This window comes from Cydia pomonella, chromosome 10 (genome assembly GCF_033807575.1).
Source record: "Cydia pomonella isolate Wapato2018A chromosome 10, ilCydPomo1, whole genome shotgun sequence".
NCBI lineage: Eukaryota > Metazoa > Arthropoda > Insecta > Lepidoptera > Tortricidae > Cydia > Cydia pomonella.
The window spans coordinates 3,985,881-4,004,773 of NC_084712.1; the positions used below are offsets into that span (position 1 = coordinate 3,985,881).

The 18,893-nt window shown below is 35.8% G+C and overlaps 1 protein-coding gene across 1 annotated transcript; it reads right to left on the reverse strand.

Moving 5' to 3' along the window:
• Nucleotides 1-16,265: 16,265 nt before the first annotated feature.
• Nucleotides 16,266-18,506, reverse strand: LOC133521850 (cytochrome P450 6B5-like). The gene is made up of 2 exons (XM_061856946.1): nt 16,897-18,506; nt 16,266-16,514 (listed from the first exon to the last, which is right to left on the reverse strand). The coding sequence occupies exons 1-2, from the start codon at nt 18,218-18,220 to the stop codon at nt 16,339-16,341; spliced, it is 1,500 nt and encodes a 499-aa protein (XP_061712930.1). The 5' UTR covers nt 18,221-18,506; the 3' UTR covers nt 16,266-16,338.
• Between the last annotated feature and the right edge of the window lie 387 nt (nt 18,507-18,893).

The window sequence follows — 18,893 nt, forward strand, 5'->3', positions numbered from 1 at the left end:
GGAATCTATGGATAGGGCTTCAAAAATGATATTGAGGTTTCTAATATCATTTTTTTATAAACTGAACAGTTTGCGCGAGAGACACTTCCAAAGTTATAAAATGTGTGTGTCCCCCCCCTGTAACTTCTAAAATAAGAGAATGATAAAACAAAAAAAAAATGATGTACATTACCATGAAAACTTCCACCGAAAATTAGTTTGAACGAGATCTAGTAAGTAGTTTTTTTTTAATACGTCATAAAATTAACAAAAAAATACAATAAACCCATACGTGTGGGGTATCTATGGATAGGTCTTCAACAATGATATTGAGGTTTAAGATATAATTTTTTTCTAAACTGAATAGTTTGCGCGAGAGACAATTCCAAAGTGGTAAAATGTGTGTCCGCCCCTGTAACTTCTAAAATAACAGAATGATAAAACTAAAAAAAAAATATATGATATACATTACCATGCAAACCAGATCTAGTAAGTAGTTTTTCTTAATACGTCATAAATGGTACGGAACCCTTCATGGGAGACTCCGACTCGCACTTGGCCGCTTTTTTTTTAGCATTTGACACATCTAGGAAGATTGTTCTATTTCTAGGAAGGTTGTTTTCAATGAAATATTAACATTTAACAATATGTTTACTAGAAATTCATATGAATAAAAGATTGTCTTGATGTGATTGATCATATAAATAAAAAATGTTATTATGTATATACAGAATATTCTCATAAATATATTGACAGCTGTAAACCTAGCAACACTCATGGCTCCGCCATTAAAAAAAAACACAAACTGAATCGACGTAGTTATCGAACCTGCTCACCAAATTTCATAAGAGTCGGTTGAGAAATGCGACGTGGAGAAAGAATATTTGCCTAAGCTGGAACGGAGATCTTCTCTTTCGCCCGGTCAATAATTATTACCAAACGATGATCTGGATACTGTCGGTCCTCAGGTGGACATGGACTGTCGGTCAGGGTCTTATTTCTGAATCTAATTTGCCCCCTTCACGTATAGAAGGTAGAGGCAAGGAACAGAATCCCCTTAGGCAGAACTGTTGCAAAAGTGTCCAGCTATCAGCTATAAATAATAGTTCCAAACCTCTCCAGAGTAGCGCTGGAGTAGCTAAGAACCTAGGCGTTATTGACGGAGTGAAGGGCGCTGTCTATGATTAGATTTTCTCAAGTATTCTAGGTATTAAAGCGCCACCTATTTATGGTTTTTTGTCGGGCACTTTTTGGTATAAGGAGATTCTGTTCCTTGCCTCTACCATCCATACCTTCACGTACATAAATGGCGTCCACAAACACTCCATAACTCCGCACCCACTGAATATTTGACTGAATACAATTACGCTTATTTATCCCGTAATTCCGCTACAGTTCCGTTGTGTGAGTCTATCCGCTTCCGGAAGTTCCCCACCGGATGTGAGCCTCCACTTCCGTAACGTAAATGCTCTTGTTTTCGCATTATCAAGTACTATTATTAGCGGACATGGGAATTCCGACTTTGTTGCGGTGTGTTATATGCTATTTTAAATTGGCGGTTTGGTTTCTTGGATCTTTTGTTTGGTACATAAATATAGGATTAGAATTCAACATTCTTAGATTAAATGAGCTTAGTGCTTTGCACGTAACACTACTGGAGTTGCACGTATCCATATACTACGATGACCGCTTACCATAAATCAAGCATACATAAGATTACTGTATGCTTGGTTTCCTTACGCAGCGGCTTACGTGAGCGAAAAAAATCGGGTTGCACTCCGGGAGTGCCGGCAGAAGTAAAAAATTGAATTGACGTTGTGCATTTTTGATATTTTGGAGAAATTGAGTAGCAGTTTTATAAAAAGAGATAAATTTTCTATTATACCTATGTAAATAAATTTGAGTGTGGAAGATATTTTGAAATGCGAATTTTAGTGTTAATATATAACATATACAGAGTAATTCATGAGACGTGAGCAGAATCGTTCACCATCATATTAATAAATAAATAATAATAAATAAAAATTTTATTGGCATTAAGGTAAGTACATTTTAGTGTTGAAGTCCCTGACTTCTGAGCTAGGTAAAAACCTGTGTTACAGAAGTCAGTGTCCTCTCCCAAACATAATAGTAACTATTAAGACATTAACCATTTTCATTTTAGACTTAAAGTAGATAATTAAGGCTTGTTTTAATATTATAAAACAAATGCCATTCTAATAAGAATACAATGCAATTTATTTTACATATATATTTTTGTGTAGATGTGTGTGTGTGTGTGTGTGTGTGTGTGTGTGTGTGTGAGTAAATCAGGGTAAGATGCTTTCAGTTTGTACATAGTCTAATGACAGCAACCAGGACCTAAGTTTTTCCTTACACTCATGTTTATTTAGGGGATAAATGTTTAGGGTTTTATTAATCTTATTATATAAAAAGATGCCCATAAATCCTTGTTGCCGTCTGGCCGTAGCTAGTCTACATTTATATGGTGCACAAACATTAGTCAAAGTTCGTTTGCTTGTAATTTTATTTTGATCATAAGGGGTAAGCTTATGCTGCTTTAGCACTAACTGAAGTATAAATAGTTGTCTAACAGAGAGCAATTGACATTGTTTATATAATATTAAGTAAAACAATCACGCTTCTTTTCTGTTATTTAACTTTTTGGTAAGGAAAAATTTGAGTATCTACAATCATGGACACCCAAGAGCACAAAGATACAATACAACGCAATTAACAAAGATTAAACCTTTTTAACCCTTATTATTGATTATGAAGAAAATAAAATGTCACACTTGAATGATATATGATTTTTCAAAAGTAATTAGGCTTCGATGACATTCAATTTGCACGTCACCATGATGTCACGTGTCCGTCTTACGAATTTTCAATCTGACGGTCACGTGACCCTGACGCGAGTTTAACATTTTTTCCCATCACAAAAAGTGCACAGCGCCGCTAAAGAAGTTTTCGCTTCAAAAATCGCGAATGCGACGCGGCGCGGCGGCCCAACGGCATTCGCGTTCACAACAAGATCGCCCACGTAGGACTCTTCCATAGGTATCAAAGGATTTAATTCACCCGCGCCGCTTCGCGCCGCGCCGCTTCGCGTTCGCTCGCTCGTTATTAGCTCACGTAAGCCGCTGCGTTAGATGTGATATAAAAAATAAATGTATCTTAGTACCTAAATCCCTTTTTTTATAACATAGAAGGCAAACGCGCATACGAGTCGTCTGGTGGTAAGCGATTACCGCCGCCCATGGACAGCCTCAACACCAGAGTGGTTGCGAGCTTTTAGCTTTGACCAACAAAGCCTTTTGAACTATACTGTTCTCAGTAAGGGCGTTTAATACTAAACGGGAACAAAAGTAAATGTTATAAAAATTACAGATATGAGTTAGTAATAACTAGTACTTATATGTGTATAATATTAAGGCGCGGTGTATAGTAAAATGCGCTATTTTTAAATCGATATTTACAAGCTTGTACAAAGATTTCATCGATTATTTTCTAGTATGTATAACTTGTTTTGTATGTAGTCCTTGAACTAGCCGTATGCTTGTCAGAAACACGAGGGCTCATCTTTTTCTCGATAGATTATCGCTTTGAAAATATGCTTAGAATTGTGTCTATTCCGATATTTTAGAAGTACTATGACGAATATCAATATGAAATTTACTTCATTCAATAGCTTTTAAGTAACTCTATGATTTTGCTTGTCATTTTATCGGTGCGTTAAATTTTTCATTCATAATTATGAATTCAACGTTTTGTCTACTAAACGTTACCCTGCGCGGCAATACCGTCAGTACGCCAGTACTCCCGTGACCACTGTCAGCGTCGGACCTGTGCTAGTTTAGCGGACGTTACATAAAATGGATAATCACACTATAAATACACAAATATGTTATACACACAATGTTTTTATCACACTTACGAAGAAAAACTAAAGTTTAAGCTACTTGATTCCTAAATACGGTGACATTTCAGACATCCGTCCGTCATAATATTATGTTTTTTGACAAGTTTTACACACGCATCATCCGGCATTCAGCCACGATTAACTAAAGGGTGAAATGGTGCCTTGCAACCGAGTTAAACACTCTACTTTCCATTTTTAATACGAGGAAAATAAAAGTAAAAAAACACGGCTAAATATAAACTTCAGTAGTATTTCGTGAGGGGTACTTTTAATTATAAATTTAGGAAAAACATAATTATTTATGGAATGGGCAGTTAATTATCAGAATGGAAATGATACATCAAAATTTGAAATGCTTATCGTAAAAAAAGAAACAAACGTAAAGTGCTCTAGACTCTCTCTAGAGCAGTAACTTTTCTGCACTCTTTTGAAAACAACAAAGACCCACTTTCGGAGCATGAGAAATGATAAAATATTTTAAATGGCTATGCAGTAATAAGCAAATTGAATACCTATTTTTAAACGTAAACAAATAAATTAATTCGCTTGTTTAATTTATATCAGTCATTATATTGGAACAGCTTCAATTTTAACACATACGGGATGCAGGAGATATACTGGATTCAAATATGTGGGAGTGCTTAGTGAAAGATACCATTTCACGACTTTTAGTTTCCGAGTTACATGCGTCTTTGTGGATGCGTAATAGTTTTGTGTTATATAGCCTGTTCCGTTAAGTCTTTATACAAGAACTACTGCTGAATTTGGATTTTTGGTTTATAAACTTTCATATTTTAATGTAACATGGTATACATATAAGACTTTATTCACGACATTTATCAATTATTTGATTATGTAAGGTGAGCAGGAGCGATATTTACCCTTTAAGTCCCATACAAAATTTTCGCAGTTCGGATATATTTGTACCTTTCGCCAATATTTTTATTTCACTGGTTAATTATTCTGTAAATTCAAGAATGTCACTAAATTCAATTTTTCTTAGTGCTAAACATAAAACCCTTTGTACAAGTTTAATAAAATTATATGAATAAGTACTTTTATAGCATGCTATTTCTAATTTATATGAATAATGGTGACATTTTATTTCTTTTTTCTAGTATAAATTTCGATGACATTCTGCCGCCAATTTCAGGTCTCAGCAATGATGTTACCTTCTTCTTTGAAACCTTGGACCTTGTTATGTCTTTGTGATATGCTTTTACTATTTTTCCTGCCAATACAAAATATTAGTGGAAAATCGATTGAAAATTTCACAAAAGATATTTTCTTCATTTTTGTATTAGGGTGCGTATGTGTAATATGTATGTATTAAAATGGTTTATTTTGAAATGAATCACTAGTCAAGGCCTATAAAATATTCCTTCAAGTGGCGGCAGCGAATAACGTGAAAAGTAGAAAAGTGGCGGGGCCCCGTTGGGTGTTCAGCGCGGATTTAGAGAATATTACAAATTCAACTATTTAAGCTTATCTATGTATAAAAGTATATATTGAAGCATATATCGTTAGAATAAGCATCAAATACGGTGTTCGAATAGAACAATTAAATTATTGTAATGTTTATGCATTTCGCCACACGCACCTAACTAATTAAACCTAGCAACAGTGACAGGTGGCCGACAGCTTACTGGCTTTCGCATCGACCCGTGAGTGGTGGGCCGCCATTTGAAGGGATAAATAACATAGTTACAGATAAAATAATTTTGTTTATCGGAAAGTTTTGTATATTAATGTGTTCTTGTAAAAAGCATTACGGAGCAGGTCTAAATTATACTTCGTTCCACAGAAAAATAATACTCATCGAGACAATTCTAACAACCTCAAACGCAATTAGGTTGCGATATTTTTACACAGAGTTTTTATGGCCACCTCCTCTCTCAATCATCAGATCAGTTCGATGGTACCATAATATTTCATTGTCACCCTACTTACATATGTTTGCAGATTTTCAACTTCATCTGACCTCCTCAACCTCAGTGGGTCAAATATACTTGTAATATTTGATTAGAGACAGAGTAGACAGACAATAGACTGCTTCTGTATTAGACATTAATTAAAGTCAGTCAATTATACCCATTACTATATGACTTCGAAGTAGAAGTGTGTTTTTTAAAACTTTAATTTTCTCGACTTTTGCATTGAAAGTTTATAATCGTCGTCAATTCAAAAAATAATAAAGAAATACATAGTCGTTACAGTTAGAGTCATGGTTCTTTTTTGTGAAGATAGCAAGTTTTATCTACTTTTTGGACCTACATAATATATGCTTATGCATACCTTATGCTTTTGTTTTGTGTTATCTCAATACCTGCAAAAAAATCTACCTTTCCACGTTCACTCCCACAAATTACTTAGCTTTGCTAGTATTCTGCCTTTTTTCAATACTTGCCCGAAATTGACTTCTATTGCATTTTAAGGTCAACTAAGTTTTGAATAGGTATCTATATATGATTTAAAACAGACGGTTGTAACTTTTGTTTGAATTAGTAAGTAATATTTTTTCGTCAGAAAATTATTTGATATCATTTTACTAGGTTATCAGTTTACCGCGGTATACTTTAGAATTGTATAGAATTATCTAATTTTTAATTTCATTGAGTAAAAATCATAATCGATATAAATTTCCGGAAAAGATCCCAGAACTAACAAACCAGAATACGGATGGCGTCAGAATAAGGACGTAGGCATTCTGCGGGCGCGGCGCGCGGGGCGCCCGCCTGCTTGCTCTGCCACTTCGTCTGCTTCACCCCCTCAAAAACCTAAAATCCGACTATAAGAGCGCCTTAAGGCCATTAAGCTTCCTATCGCTAATGACCTTCGATCTGAATCCCTTAGTTTTCTAATGGGTTTTGTATCTTATCATATGAACAGCAATGGCTTTAAGCAATGTAGTATCCCATATTTACTTCAAAGTTTATTGTCTTCGAGATATTTGGCATCAGAGTTGAACAATTTTTGGCCAAAAAACTGGTTTTCCTCGCCATAACTTTTGTGTTAACTAGTTTAAAATTAATATATCAGTACCCCTAGTGTAAATTTGATCGACATCATAACGTGACGAACGCGTTTGCGTTAAGTCTCATTTTGTATAGGATTTTGAGTTTCCAAAACGTCCCGCTTGGCGCGCTCTTTCTAAATCCAATACAAAATGAGACTAAACGCAAACGCGTACGTCACGTTTCGAAATCGAATTTATTTACACTAGGGGTCCTGACCAGTTTTTAGAGACGTCAAAGACAAACCTAAATGTATAGATATATAAGTAACGAAAAAAGTGTTTTAATATCCAATATTTAAAAAAATCATAAATAAATAAGAGTTCATTCCTATTCGGAAAGTTTACTTTTCAATGGCCAATAGCCGGGTGAAAAATTGCAGTTGCCATCCTAGTATGGTAAATATATATTTTTTTTTAATTTTGACTTCGAGCAACGGCCAACAGCCATATATTATGCCATATTATTCATTTAAAAGCTCTCATATTAGAGTCTCGCTACTGAAATATTACACACATTTTTGGTGGGAAATTCAAAAAATCTTGGGCTGGTCACACTTTGTGTAGTAGGAATTATAGTTTTGATACTAGAAAATATTTTTGATTTTCTGAGCACACGTCATGTACCTAAGGAAATGAGTTAAATATACGTTGACGTGCACTATGTAAAGTACCAAGACATATATGTATAGACATGTTTCGCCAAGATATTTTTATATCAAATTACTACTGACCAGTCACTTCACAGATTTCTTCTAAATATTGGTTTTCACTGTTTTCGGTAACTCGTTACGTTCCAAAATTTTATTGATTGAAGTTGATTTTATTGATATTTTCCAGAACTTCTAGTTTATTCGTTTCTTTACACACTTGTCCTGTTCATGAGATTCAGCTATTAAGAAATTCACGTAATTAATCAAAGTTATAGGCAAATGTTAGAACTAGTACTTAAAGTATCAAAATATTAATAGAGCACCAACCTACTAAATTGTTTACGACTTGTAAACATTGCAGTTTTTCGTTATACAACGCTTCACGTCCACTTCGCACATTGTCGTAATTATTTACGAGGTTAAATAATAGTTTGCGGACCTCACTCGGTATAGTCATTATTAATATTATTTAAAATAAACTGAAATAAACCCCTTATAAACCGGGAACAATTTAAATGAATGACATAAATTGACAACAGACTTTTAGCTTTTTTTTTAATCGTAGATAATTGGTGATACAACTAGGAATTATCTGTCAACAATATTTGGTTAGCCAGACTCTAGCTTCTGCATTTTCAGACCAAGCATTACCCAAATTAAATGTCAATTGGTGAAGATCGGATTGTCTATGACTTTAGATTTTTTTCCGATCAAAATGCTCCAGTTCCATTCATAACCTGCATTTCTTGTGTTTGACTTTCCTCATAGTCGAAATTAAAAGTAGAGTGTTTAACTCGGGTAAATGTTACCATCTCACCTCGAACTATTGGAGCTCTCACTTCGTTCGAGGACCAAAATCTCGGGTGATATGGTTCACTTTCCACTCTTGGTTAACAATCTACTATTACACGCCTGAGTGTGACTCTAATCATCACATCATCACAAACGTAATGCATGGATTTCTTTTCTTTTATTGTGTAACATCTTCATATGATTATAATAGTTCTATGCAAATAAATTCTTTGAATATTTTGACCAAAATAATATAGAGCGGCCTAACCGATCGCCTTAGGAGTCAACAAACTTCCCAGACTTGAAACTATAAGGGACGAAACTTTGTATGCACATAGAATTCTTTATCACTATCTCGTCTCTGTTTGTATTGAACCCTCCGCAACTAGCGCGGGTAATTCGGCGAGAACGTTAAATCACTCGGAAACCATTCGGGTATCATTTAAAATGGCTCTTTGACGAATAACTTACTGGCCGAGTTTTCTGTGGATGCACAATTCAATTACCATAGGAGTTGTAATTAAATAACCAGTTAAAGTGGCCGGGCCCTTTTTTTGCAGGTAGTGGCACGCGCCGTTTTAATTAACAATGGACAAAAGATAGCCGCTGAGGGCCAGCTACAAATGTAACAACTATACCGTGGAGGTGGGAAGGTGCTAGCGTGTCAACACACGTTGCGTCCCACACGAGCACACGTCCCATCCTCCACGGAATCAAAGACATAATTAAAACATTCATTAGTCTCCTTTCATTCATACTCTTTAATGCACACCTCACATAGTTAACAATAAATGTACAAAGACAATTTGATAGAGGTAACAACAGGAGGTCTTATCGCTTATGAGCGACAACCTTTGGGTATCGGAGACAATAAAATTAGAATATACGGTAGGTGGCACAAAGTAAAACAAAAAAACATGAAAAGGCTAATTGAATATAACCAAACAACACAAGACATTAATATGAATAAACATACTTAAATACGTCTCATTATATAAATACATAGACACACATAACAAAGTATTTATTAAATAAAGAAACAATAGTGTCATTAATAAATAAAAAACTAAGGAAGGGAAAGATACGAGTAAAGGAGGTAATAGATTGAGAACGTCTTATCTCAACAGAGAGAGAGTTCCATAGTTGAATAGCTTGAAAAGTAAGTAAGCAATTATAAAATTTGGAAGAAGATGGCACAGATAGGAGCAAATTCTGAGAGGATCTAGCAGAATTCAGTTCCGTCTGAGCAAGCGCAATTTAAGTAGGAATAGGCAGAAAATTACGAAGTCGCCTGAGAGACCCTATAGCGGCAAACATCTTCTATAGTGTTCTTCCTTTATATGCTTGTTTGCCACCCACGTGGTACCTATATAAAAATGTTCGAATAGACCTCGAGGGGCTTCGTAAACAGTTTTAGGCTTTGGTTTCTAAATAGGCTAGGCTAACTGTGTTACGCTATGCCATCGTAATATTCAATTTGGTGGATGAAAGTCCATATAATTGCATCCTTTGTGTGCAAACAATAACCGAACAAAGGAGGCCCATTCTGATTTACCAATTTGATAAGGTTACAACTGGGAACAAATCAAATTAATTAATTAAATATTTTTATATTAAAGGAATTTTTTTAAATATACACCTCTGGCAAGATTTGAATTTGCGACCATTGTAACACGCGTCCAATCGCTTCTGCGAACTGAGCTACGGAGGCTTACAGCGATGCGATAGCTGCGCTACTACCCAAAGGTTGTCTGGAAGAGATCGCTCTTAAGCGATAAGACCGCCTGTTGTCTGCCTCTATCATTAATCAATTGTTTTCTTTAAGCTGTATCTTTTACTGAGGTGTGCCAATAAAGAGTATTCTATCTATCTACGTATCTATGGATATTTATAGCAGAATTATTTCGTTAAGTAATAAAGTAAATCTGCTAGGTTTTTTAATGTTCCATGTATCACAGGTGTTGCAATGCCAAGATAAGGGTTAATATACATCAAATTGTGTCAAAATATTTTTTTCACCACACCAACTGGTAAAAGGTGATTGTTCAAAAACTAATGAGAAAGTTGCATTTTATCCACATGTGGGGCAAAGTAATTAGATGCAAATTTTGAGTTGTTTCTGTATGTTAGCTGGTAGAATTGACTTTTAAATTATGATTTTGGATGATTTTTTTTTATTATGTTCATTTGGATTTGATTTGATTGGATTTTTTTGGTATTTCATAGTTAGTATTGGTTACTCGCGTTGGTGTGGTGCAAAAGTGTGTGTTTCACTCGGAGGCAAAGTTTCTTTAACACTCGTGCCTTGAAACCCTCGCAGCGCTCAAGAGTCCACTTCTCGAACCACTCGCTACGCTCGTGGTTCAATTTTTGAATCTTTCGCTTGCTCGGGTATAAATATTAGCACGAGCAGTTAAACAACAACTTTGCCCCCTTGTAAATCAAATAACTATTATAATGTTAATCCAGAGAATGAAATAGGGACTACGTTTATATAAAGAGGGGATTTCGCGAAGTCGTCCACTTTCGTATTAAATGATTAAACAGAATCGGCTCCCAGGAACTTACATACCAGCAAATTTATAGTTTGCAAGCTGTCCTTTGCAAACTTTGCTTTGTTTTAGTCGCGTTTAAGCGGAAACTAATATATTGCTATGACATAGCTGGATAGAATAACTAATTAAGTAATAATTTTAATTAGGTATGACGACACAAATAAAATGCAATATATAGTATTTGTAATTAAATTTCTGTTAATTGTATCTCAACCTATATCCACTCTACCCCAACTATTCGTACTTACTTGAATCCGTCTTAGCTAACTTTGCACCGCCTTGAATAAAACAAAATGAGGGAGTGACATTACTGCTTAGGACTGCACTCCCGCAGCTCGGCCTTAGGCCCCGCGTGCTTGGGAGATCCTTTGTGACGCTCCAGGTCTTCAGCCCTACGCGGAGCTAGGCCTTCGGCTTTCGCTGAGATTTAAAGCTCCCCGTCGGGCCTTCGGCCCATCGGCTCGCTTATATTCATATAAATTTTACATTAATGATGATATAATATTCTCAACTCAACCAGATTTGTAAAAATATAGATGATGTGTATAAACATAAAAAATCCAAATTTTAAATAAATCTGAGCTAAAATAAGAATGGCATGTTTTGAAACCATAATAATTTTATAATTCGTTTTTTTTTCAATAGCTATTGGCAATTTTTACTGTGGGTGGCCAGTGTTGTATGAGTTCGACTAGAGTAAAATGGGTCGCTTAATAGATTTCCATACAATAGTCTTAGCGCCTATACGTTGTACCTAATTACAATACATTGTCGTCTCATTAATAGTTCATTCAACTAACACTTATCTAAATAATGTTTTTCTTATACGCCCAAAAATTTGGGCGTATAAGAAAAACATTTATGGGGTTTACTATGTTAGTTACGTAATTTTTTATTAGTTTTATTTTCCCAGTTCTACTTTACTCAATGTTACCATAAAAATTCACTATTACTTTCTAATTCGAAATGTCACTTTAACCCTTTATACACTTAGATACGGCAAAAATGACAACCTTATTACATCTCATCTCTATTTTTTTTTGTTAATCAGAATTTTTAGGACACTAAAGAGGTGATTATGGCTTGAATCTTGTATTTTTTTAAATCTGAACCGGGAACCCTTTACTTATACAGGGCACACGGCAAAACGGCAATAATGACCATCCTATAACATCATCTTTTTATATTTTTTTAACTCCCGACACAAAAAGAGGGATGTTATATGTTTGACGCCAATGTCCGTCTGTCTATCTGTCTGTGGCATTGTAGATCTCTAACGGTTGGACCAATTTCGATGGGGTTTTTAGGGTTCCGTGCCAAAAAGGTACAAAAGCCTTAAGCCTTAAGGTTCTGAGCTGTTTAATAGAAATTGATCCAACAGTTTGAAGAGTGTCAGGTCTTTTCCAAAATGAAGTAAGGCATTTTTGGCGTAAAATGGTTTTTTTGTCATATAGCGTAGCTATAGTTATTTCAGATCAGATTCATCAGAGGTGACGAGACTTGAATCGTGAATTATTTTAAATCTGCCGTGGCAACATGGTTCCATTTTTTCACTTGTCACTATGCCCGACACTTTCGCGCTTACATACTAGTTAGAACGTGACAGGCATGGTGACAAATGATAAAGAGCCGACCATCTTAGCCCTACCTAAAGGGATAAGTTATTAAGGCCCGGTGTGGGCTACTAGTCAGGTAAAAACAGCGCAGTTACCAGATTCTTGCAAAATACGCTACGCTCAAAAATGTTCTCGATCAAATGTTCAAAACAAGCTTAAGTCCCGAATCAAATAATGAGATTCCGTCGTATAATTCACTAAGCGGTCCACATGATGAAATAAATTAAGGAAACATTGTTAAATCTGCCTATCAAAGCCGAAGTACCGAATCTTCACAAGAGTTTCATACAAACTTATGACGTTATTGCTATTGAGCCGTGAAATGAATTCTCGTGGCGCTAAATTTAATGAAATATAGATTTAATTAAAGAAGGGGAATTGCTATTAAATGGTAATTAAGGCACATACGATTTCCAACAATTCTAAAAAAAGTATATTAAAGGCAAAAATGGAAATATTAATAGAAAAAAAATTAAGCTTCCGGCAGGACTTAAGCCAATCCGTGCATCGCTTGGTTATAAGCTGCGGGCCTACCTTGGGGGGGGGGGGGGGGAGGCAGACGGCGCAGAGGGGCATACATTGTGTGGAAAATTGGGGGGGCAGCTGCCTCTTCCTGTACCTACCTATGCCGATGTACAAACTACGGAACAGTCAATGTACTGTCGACGCAATAAACGTAATCCGTTCGTGACGGGCCGGGCGCGGCCGGACTTAGCCGATGCTGTGAAAAGAAAAGCCACGGCACAGGGTTTAAGGAAGCAGTAGGCGGATATTTATATTTCAATGTTAAATAGTTAAATTTTTATTTCCAGATTTACAATATGTAGTATTTTTGTAAAGCCCGACCAGAAATATATGATCATTGTCAAGAGGGCACTGTTATTCTCATGTATAGGGTGACAGTTCAGTTTAGTATGAAAATTTTAGTTCCAATGAAATTCCGCAATATGGCGCGTGATCATATATTACTGGTCAGGCTTTATTTACAGTTTGATGTCAAATGTTTTTTGTTCTTGGTTATTATTCAACTGTTGCGCAATAGTAAAAGCTCGTTGGATTGGTGCGGCATATTTGTACAATCTCCAACAGTTACTATTGACAACCCTCATCAGTATGTAAAACACAAATTACAATTTTAGTTTTGTAGGTAGTTTTAATATTTATGTTACGCTTTTTTTCCATGGTCTAAATTATGTTCTCAGTTTTTATAGTATTTAATAAATGTATGTTTTGTTTTTCATATTTGCTTTTTTTATGTCTGTTCTTCTGTGTGTCGTTGGCGTACGTGTCGCTACTCTTAGTTTTAAGCAGTGTTGCTCGAACGTTAATTGCAATTAACCATTATAAATAGAATCGTAACCGCAACGGACGGTTACAGTTTACGGTTCAATTTATAATGGTTATTTGCCAATAATTTTTAATTGCATTGCGTTTCGGCCAACACTGGTTTTAAGTTAGGTCCCCACTGAAAACCAGCGCCACGGATTGCCGCGGCATTATGCTGAGTAGGGAGTATTTTAGCGTCCGATGCTTTTTTTTATGTATGCATGTCTTCTTTTCTTTAGGTATAAGTTGTGGCCTTAAATCAATGTATTTCCTTTCTTTCTTTCTTTCTTAAAACTAAGTTATGTATAAAATAAAACTACAAAAGAATACTAAGTAAAACTAAAATATGTCTAAATATTTGAACCCTTCGTCATGGTGCTGAGGATGCTGGCAACATTTTCCCCGCTGTATTGCGATGCTATTACATTGCGCAAGAAAGCTATCAGCTCATCATGTTAAATTATTATTGCCGCCTCGATATTAATTTTACATACATTACATTTAAATAACTGATATTTTTCACTGGTTTGTTACAATCAAAAGGTATGAGATTTTATAGGTCATCTTTTGAGATTCGAGAACTAATGTACCTAACCTTATGGTGCGCTCTATCCGTCCGTCCGTCTGTCTGTCTGTCTGTCTGTCTGTCACATCGCTAAATATCTCGAGAACCACTTAAGCTATTGATTTGAAATTTGGATTTCTTATTAATAACGCTAACCCACACACACACATTGAAAATTTATTATATTTTATTTTTAATAACTATGGGAAATGCCCAAAATGAAGAGGGAGCAAAATTTCAGTCTAATGACTAGGTCAAGTGGGGTATCATTTGAAAGAACTCAAATTATCCATTCCAAAATTTATGAAAATGTGAAAAAAATTTTTTAGCAGTTTGCGGCTCAAGTTTGTGTTATACATACTTATGTTAAGACCTGCAATGTAAAGTGAACCGTAAACTGCTAAATTAAATAATAAATTACCTCGACCGTACAAATGGCGGGCTTAATGTGATATGGCATTCTCCACCCACCGGTACACGCGTAGAGTGAATTTTACTAATACTAAAAGAACGAAGAAGAAAATAGAGTGATCTGTCTCACTCTCGTCGTCAAAACAAATATTAATTATCCGGTAAATACTTAACTTCTGCTGCCGCTGTTTTCTGCGCCAGGTCTTAGGTTGCAAACATGACAAAATACAGGGGACTTACGGCGAACGATAACACAGAATACAACATGGCTAGGGTTGGCCAGGAGACAACTAATATCCAAGCGGACTTCGAAAACTTTCTACGTTTTCCTTGCAACATAGAAAATCGGGATAGCCAATGGAAATACTAAGTCAATGAAAACACGAAAGTCATCTAAAAAGAAGTTAAAGTAATATTCATTTAACTTTTTAAATTAATACGTAAACATTCGGCCTAAATCCAAAATCCATTAACTTCGATACAAACAAACCCGCATAATTTATAGTTATTTTAAACTAAACAGTTCGTAGTAACAAAACAACAAAAAAGCACTCGCGAGGTCCCAAGAGTCCCAAGATTAAATGGACTGGAAAAAATGGAAACAAAATTTAAATGCAAAATCATAGGAAAAGTGTTTTTTTAGACAAAACCGTAATTTCTGCCATCACGCAATGGCCGCCCTGCGTTGTTTACTATTCAGCTAATGACCCTCATTATGACAAAAAATGTATCATTTTAAACGATATATTTTCTCCGCCAGAGAGTATTTTCGAGAGAGTTCTATTTTTCAATTACATTTGAATAGGCGCAGATATTTATTTATTACTCAAATGACACAGCATTACAGTAAAAACTAGGGCACTGTGAATTTGAAGATTTGGGCGACGACAAAACAGCGTGGCTCCGATGCGTGGATATTAATCATTATTTATACTGATGATGTAAATGCCTTTTACTTGATCTTCGATCCTTTCGAATGTCGCTGACCGCTGTATGCGACAACGCGTACTTAGGTAAGAATTGATCAAAATTAACCTTCATGAACAATTACACATGCATGCACGTTGATAAAGACAATATTTTTTGTAATATTCATGGTAAGTGACGAATTCCTTAGGTGTAAATTTTACCAACTTGATGAATGGAATTCATTCTGTTAAGGTTGTTTATAGTTTTGATATCATTTATTATTGTCTATGTTACTTTAAGTTCTTTTTCAACTACATTTTTAAATCTTTTGAAATATATTTGTTTCTTTACAACATTATGTCAGTTCGCGAATCAATCTGGTGCTGTATAGTCAACCGCTTGCGTTATTGTTCCACTTTCTCTAAAACTATCGTAGCCCTCTTCTTTACAAACATAAAATAGGTAAGCACTTTTGCAGCTTGCTGTAAGTGCATATTTCATTTTATACTAAAAAGAGTCACTCACTTTTCGCAGCTTGTGTAATATTAAAAGACTCTAAATACAGTTATAATTAAGCTCAAAAAAGAGCTAATTAGGCTAATGGGAATCTTTTCTCTTCACGAAATGAATCAGGAAACTGCCTTTAGGGTACAGCACTGTACGTGTCGAGTCGTACTCGACTTGTCGAGGCGTATTATCCGAGGGTTCTACTCGAAACTGAGAGAGGAGTTTCACTAGACACACCCGCGATACCACTTGTGCGAAGCTCTTAGCTGAAACAATAGAAAACAGTCTTATTCAGCGTGTATAGTACATTAAAACATAGACGACCTCTTTAAGAGAAATTAGACGTACAAGGCGGCTGATACTGATTACGAAGAAAACCCCGTTGAAACAGCAGGCAAAACTGCTGTTTTCGCCAAAATTATATGCAAACTAATGTTGCATGTTAAAGGATATCGGAAATAGTGGCTTTTGGAAAAAGGGAAGCCATATCATATGAGGTATTTACGTATATTTTGTTTATAGACGTTGATCAAAACAAAAGTTCACCAATGCAAGATCAAGCTAATAAGTCAAAGATAACGAGGAACAAGAGAAGAAATTAAGGAAGACGTTGTATTGTTGCTAAGTATAAGGAAAAGCTTTACCCACCTATGCAATGTCCAGGATCAAGTCCAAACGGCAAATATGAGCACTCGTGCCTAGCCGCTACATTTTCAGGAGAGAATCTTTCAGGGTCAAACACATCCGGCGTCGGATAGATTTTTTTATCATAATGGATACCAAGCACCGAAATCCTAATGAACTCTCCATTTTCTATTTTTAAATTGGTATCTGGTATCATGTATTTCTTGGTAGATTTCCTCCTCAAATAAGGAACTACTGGATACATTCTTAAAGTCTCGTCAAGGACTTTTCCCATGTAAGATAGATCTAAAATACCTTGTACAGTAATTTCTTTGTTATGATTTTCTAGCATTTCTTTTATTTCTGTTACCACTTTATCTTGGATGTCTGGATTCAGAGCTAGCTGGTACAGCAAGAAACCTAAAGTTGAGGCAATAGTTTCGTTACCCAGTGCATAATAAATATACGCTTGTGCTGCTATCATTTCGTCGGTTACACCTGAACTACGTGTATCACCATTCCTCTTCTGCTCCGATATATGCTCCTCTTTTATTAATTTTAATATCAAATCCATGAAGTCTTTTTTATTTCTTGGTTCATAAGTTCTTTGTGATATAAAATTTTGGACCAATTTATATAAAAAGAAGCTGTTCTTTTTTGGTAAAAAGAAGTATCTAAGTTTATTTAAAATGCTGGGATACATCAACTCAAGCTCCCGCCCAAAGTTAAAGGTTGTTGCCTTTTGGTTGGTAAGAAGAGTATCATATTCTTTATCAAAAGTGTCAAGGTTTACACCGAGTGCACAGGCAATACTTGCTTGCGTAAATTTGTGAACCAAACCATGGACGTCTTGTTCTTGCTTTGACTGCGTAATCTGATCAACATGTTCCACAAATGCGTTTCCTTTTTCAATTAAGAGATGCATCATATTCTGAAGGTTTTCTCTAGTAAACAAAAAATAAAAGCGACTACGCACCATGCCACGAGTATTTTCATCGTGTAGCAAATCAGCTCCAAGATTGTTTTCAAACTCAACACCACGATCGATGAAAAAATCAAAGTCTTTAGTCAATATATTCCGTACAACATCAAGATCTCTAATTAACAATTCTGGGTTTTTCATAACAAAAATACCCAACACCTTTTCTTCTGAATACGCATTATGGATATTCTTGAAAACAATGCCTATATGTTTTCTTCTAAGCACTGCGTCTTCTACATTTCCGAATATAAAAGTTGGTTCTGGCCCGGGAACACTTTTTTCTATCCAACCATCGTTGTGTTTTGTAAAATGTATGTATAGCAGAGTAATTATAATAATTACTGTCGCTGCAAGTATGACAGGCATTGTACGTGTACGAAGCACCAAGTATCACTAACCGGATTATAGGTACGTAGTCGTTATTCATAATATAATGAAGACAACATAGTCACTTCAATGTTATGTTAATGGTATGTTAATGTTGTGACGCGCTGAACATTCACCTATCGTTTTGTTTATACCTACGTTTTATTTTTATTTAATCGATGCATAGTGTATTGCAATGTTACAAAGCCCTTGATAAAGAATGACTCACGCTGGAAGGGTCTGGGTCCAGGCCGATGCACCAGACACATCGATTTCTATAGAAACCATCACGTGATCACCGATCAGGCGATTCCATCATACCCAGACCTAGACCGTTCTAGCTTGAGTCATCCTTAACTCGACTTATGAACGTTAATTTTTTTTTTATTAGCCTATTTGTGTGTCCCACTGCTGGGCAAAGGCCTCCCCTCTAGCTTTCCAATCCTCCCTGTGCTAAGCAAGGTCTCGCCAGTCCCGCTGAAACGCATCCAAGTCGGCCCGCCATCTCTTTCTCGGTCTGCCTCTGCCACGACTACACCGAGGATGCCAGCTAGTGGCTATTTTAGCCCATCTGTCATCATTCATCCGGCAGACATGTCTAGCCCAGTCCCACTTTAACCTGGCGGTCTTCATCCCAACATCGACGACACGGGTTTTGGAGCGAAGCTCTGTG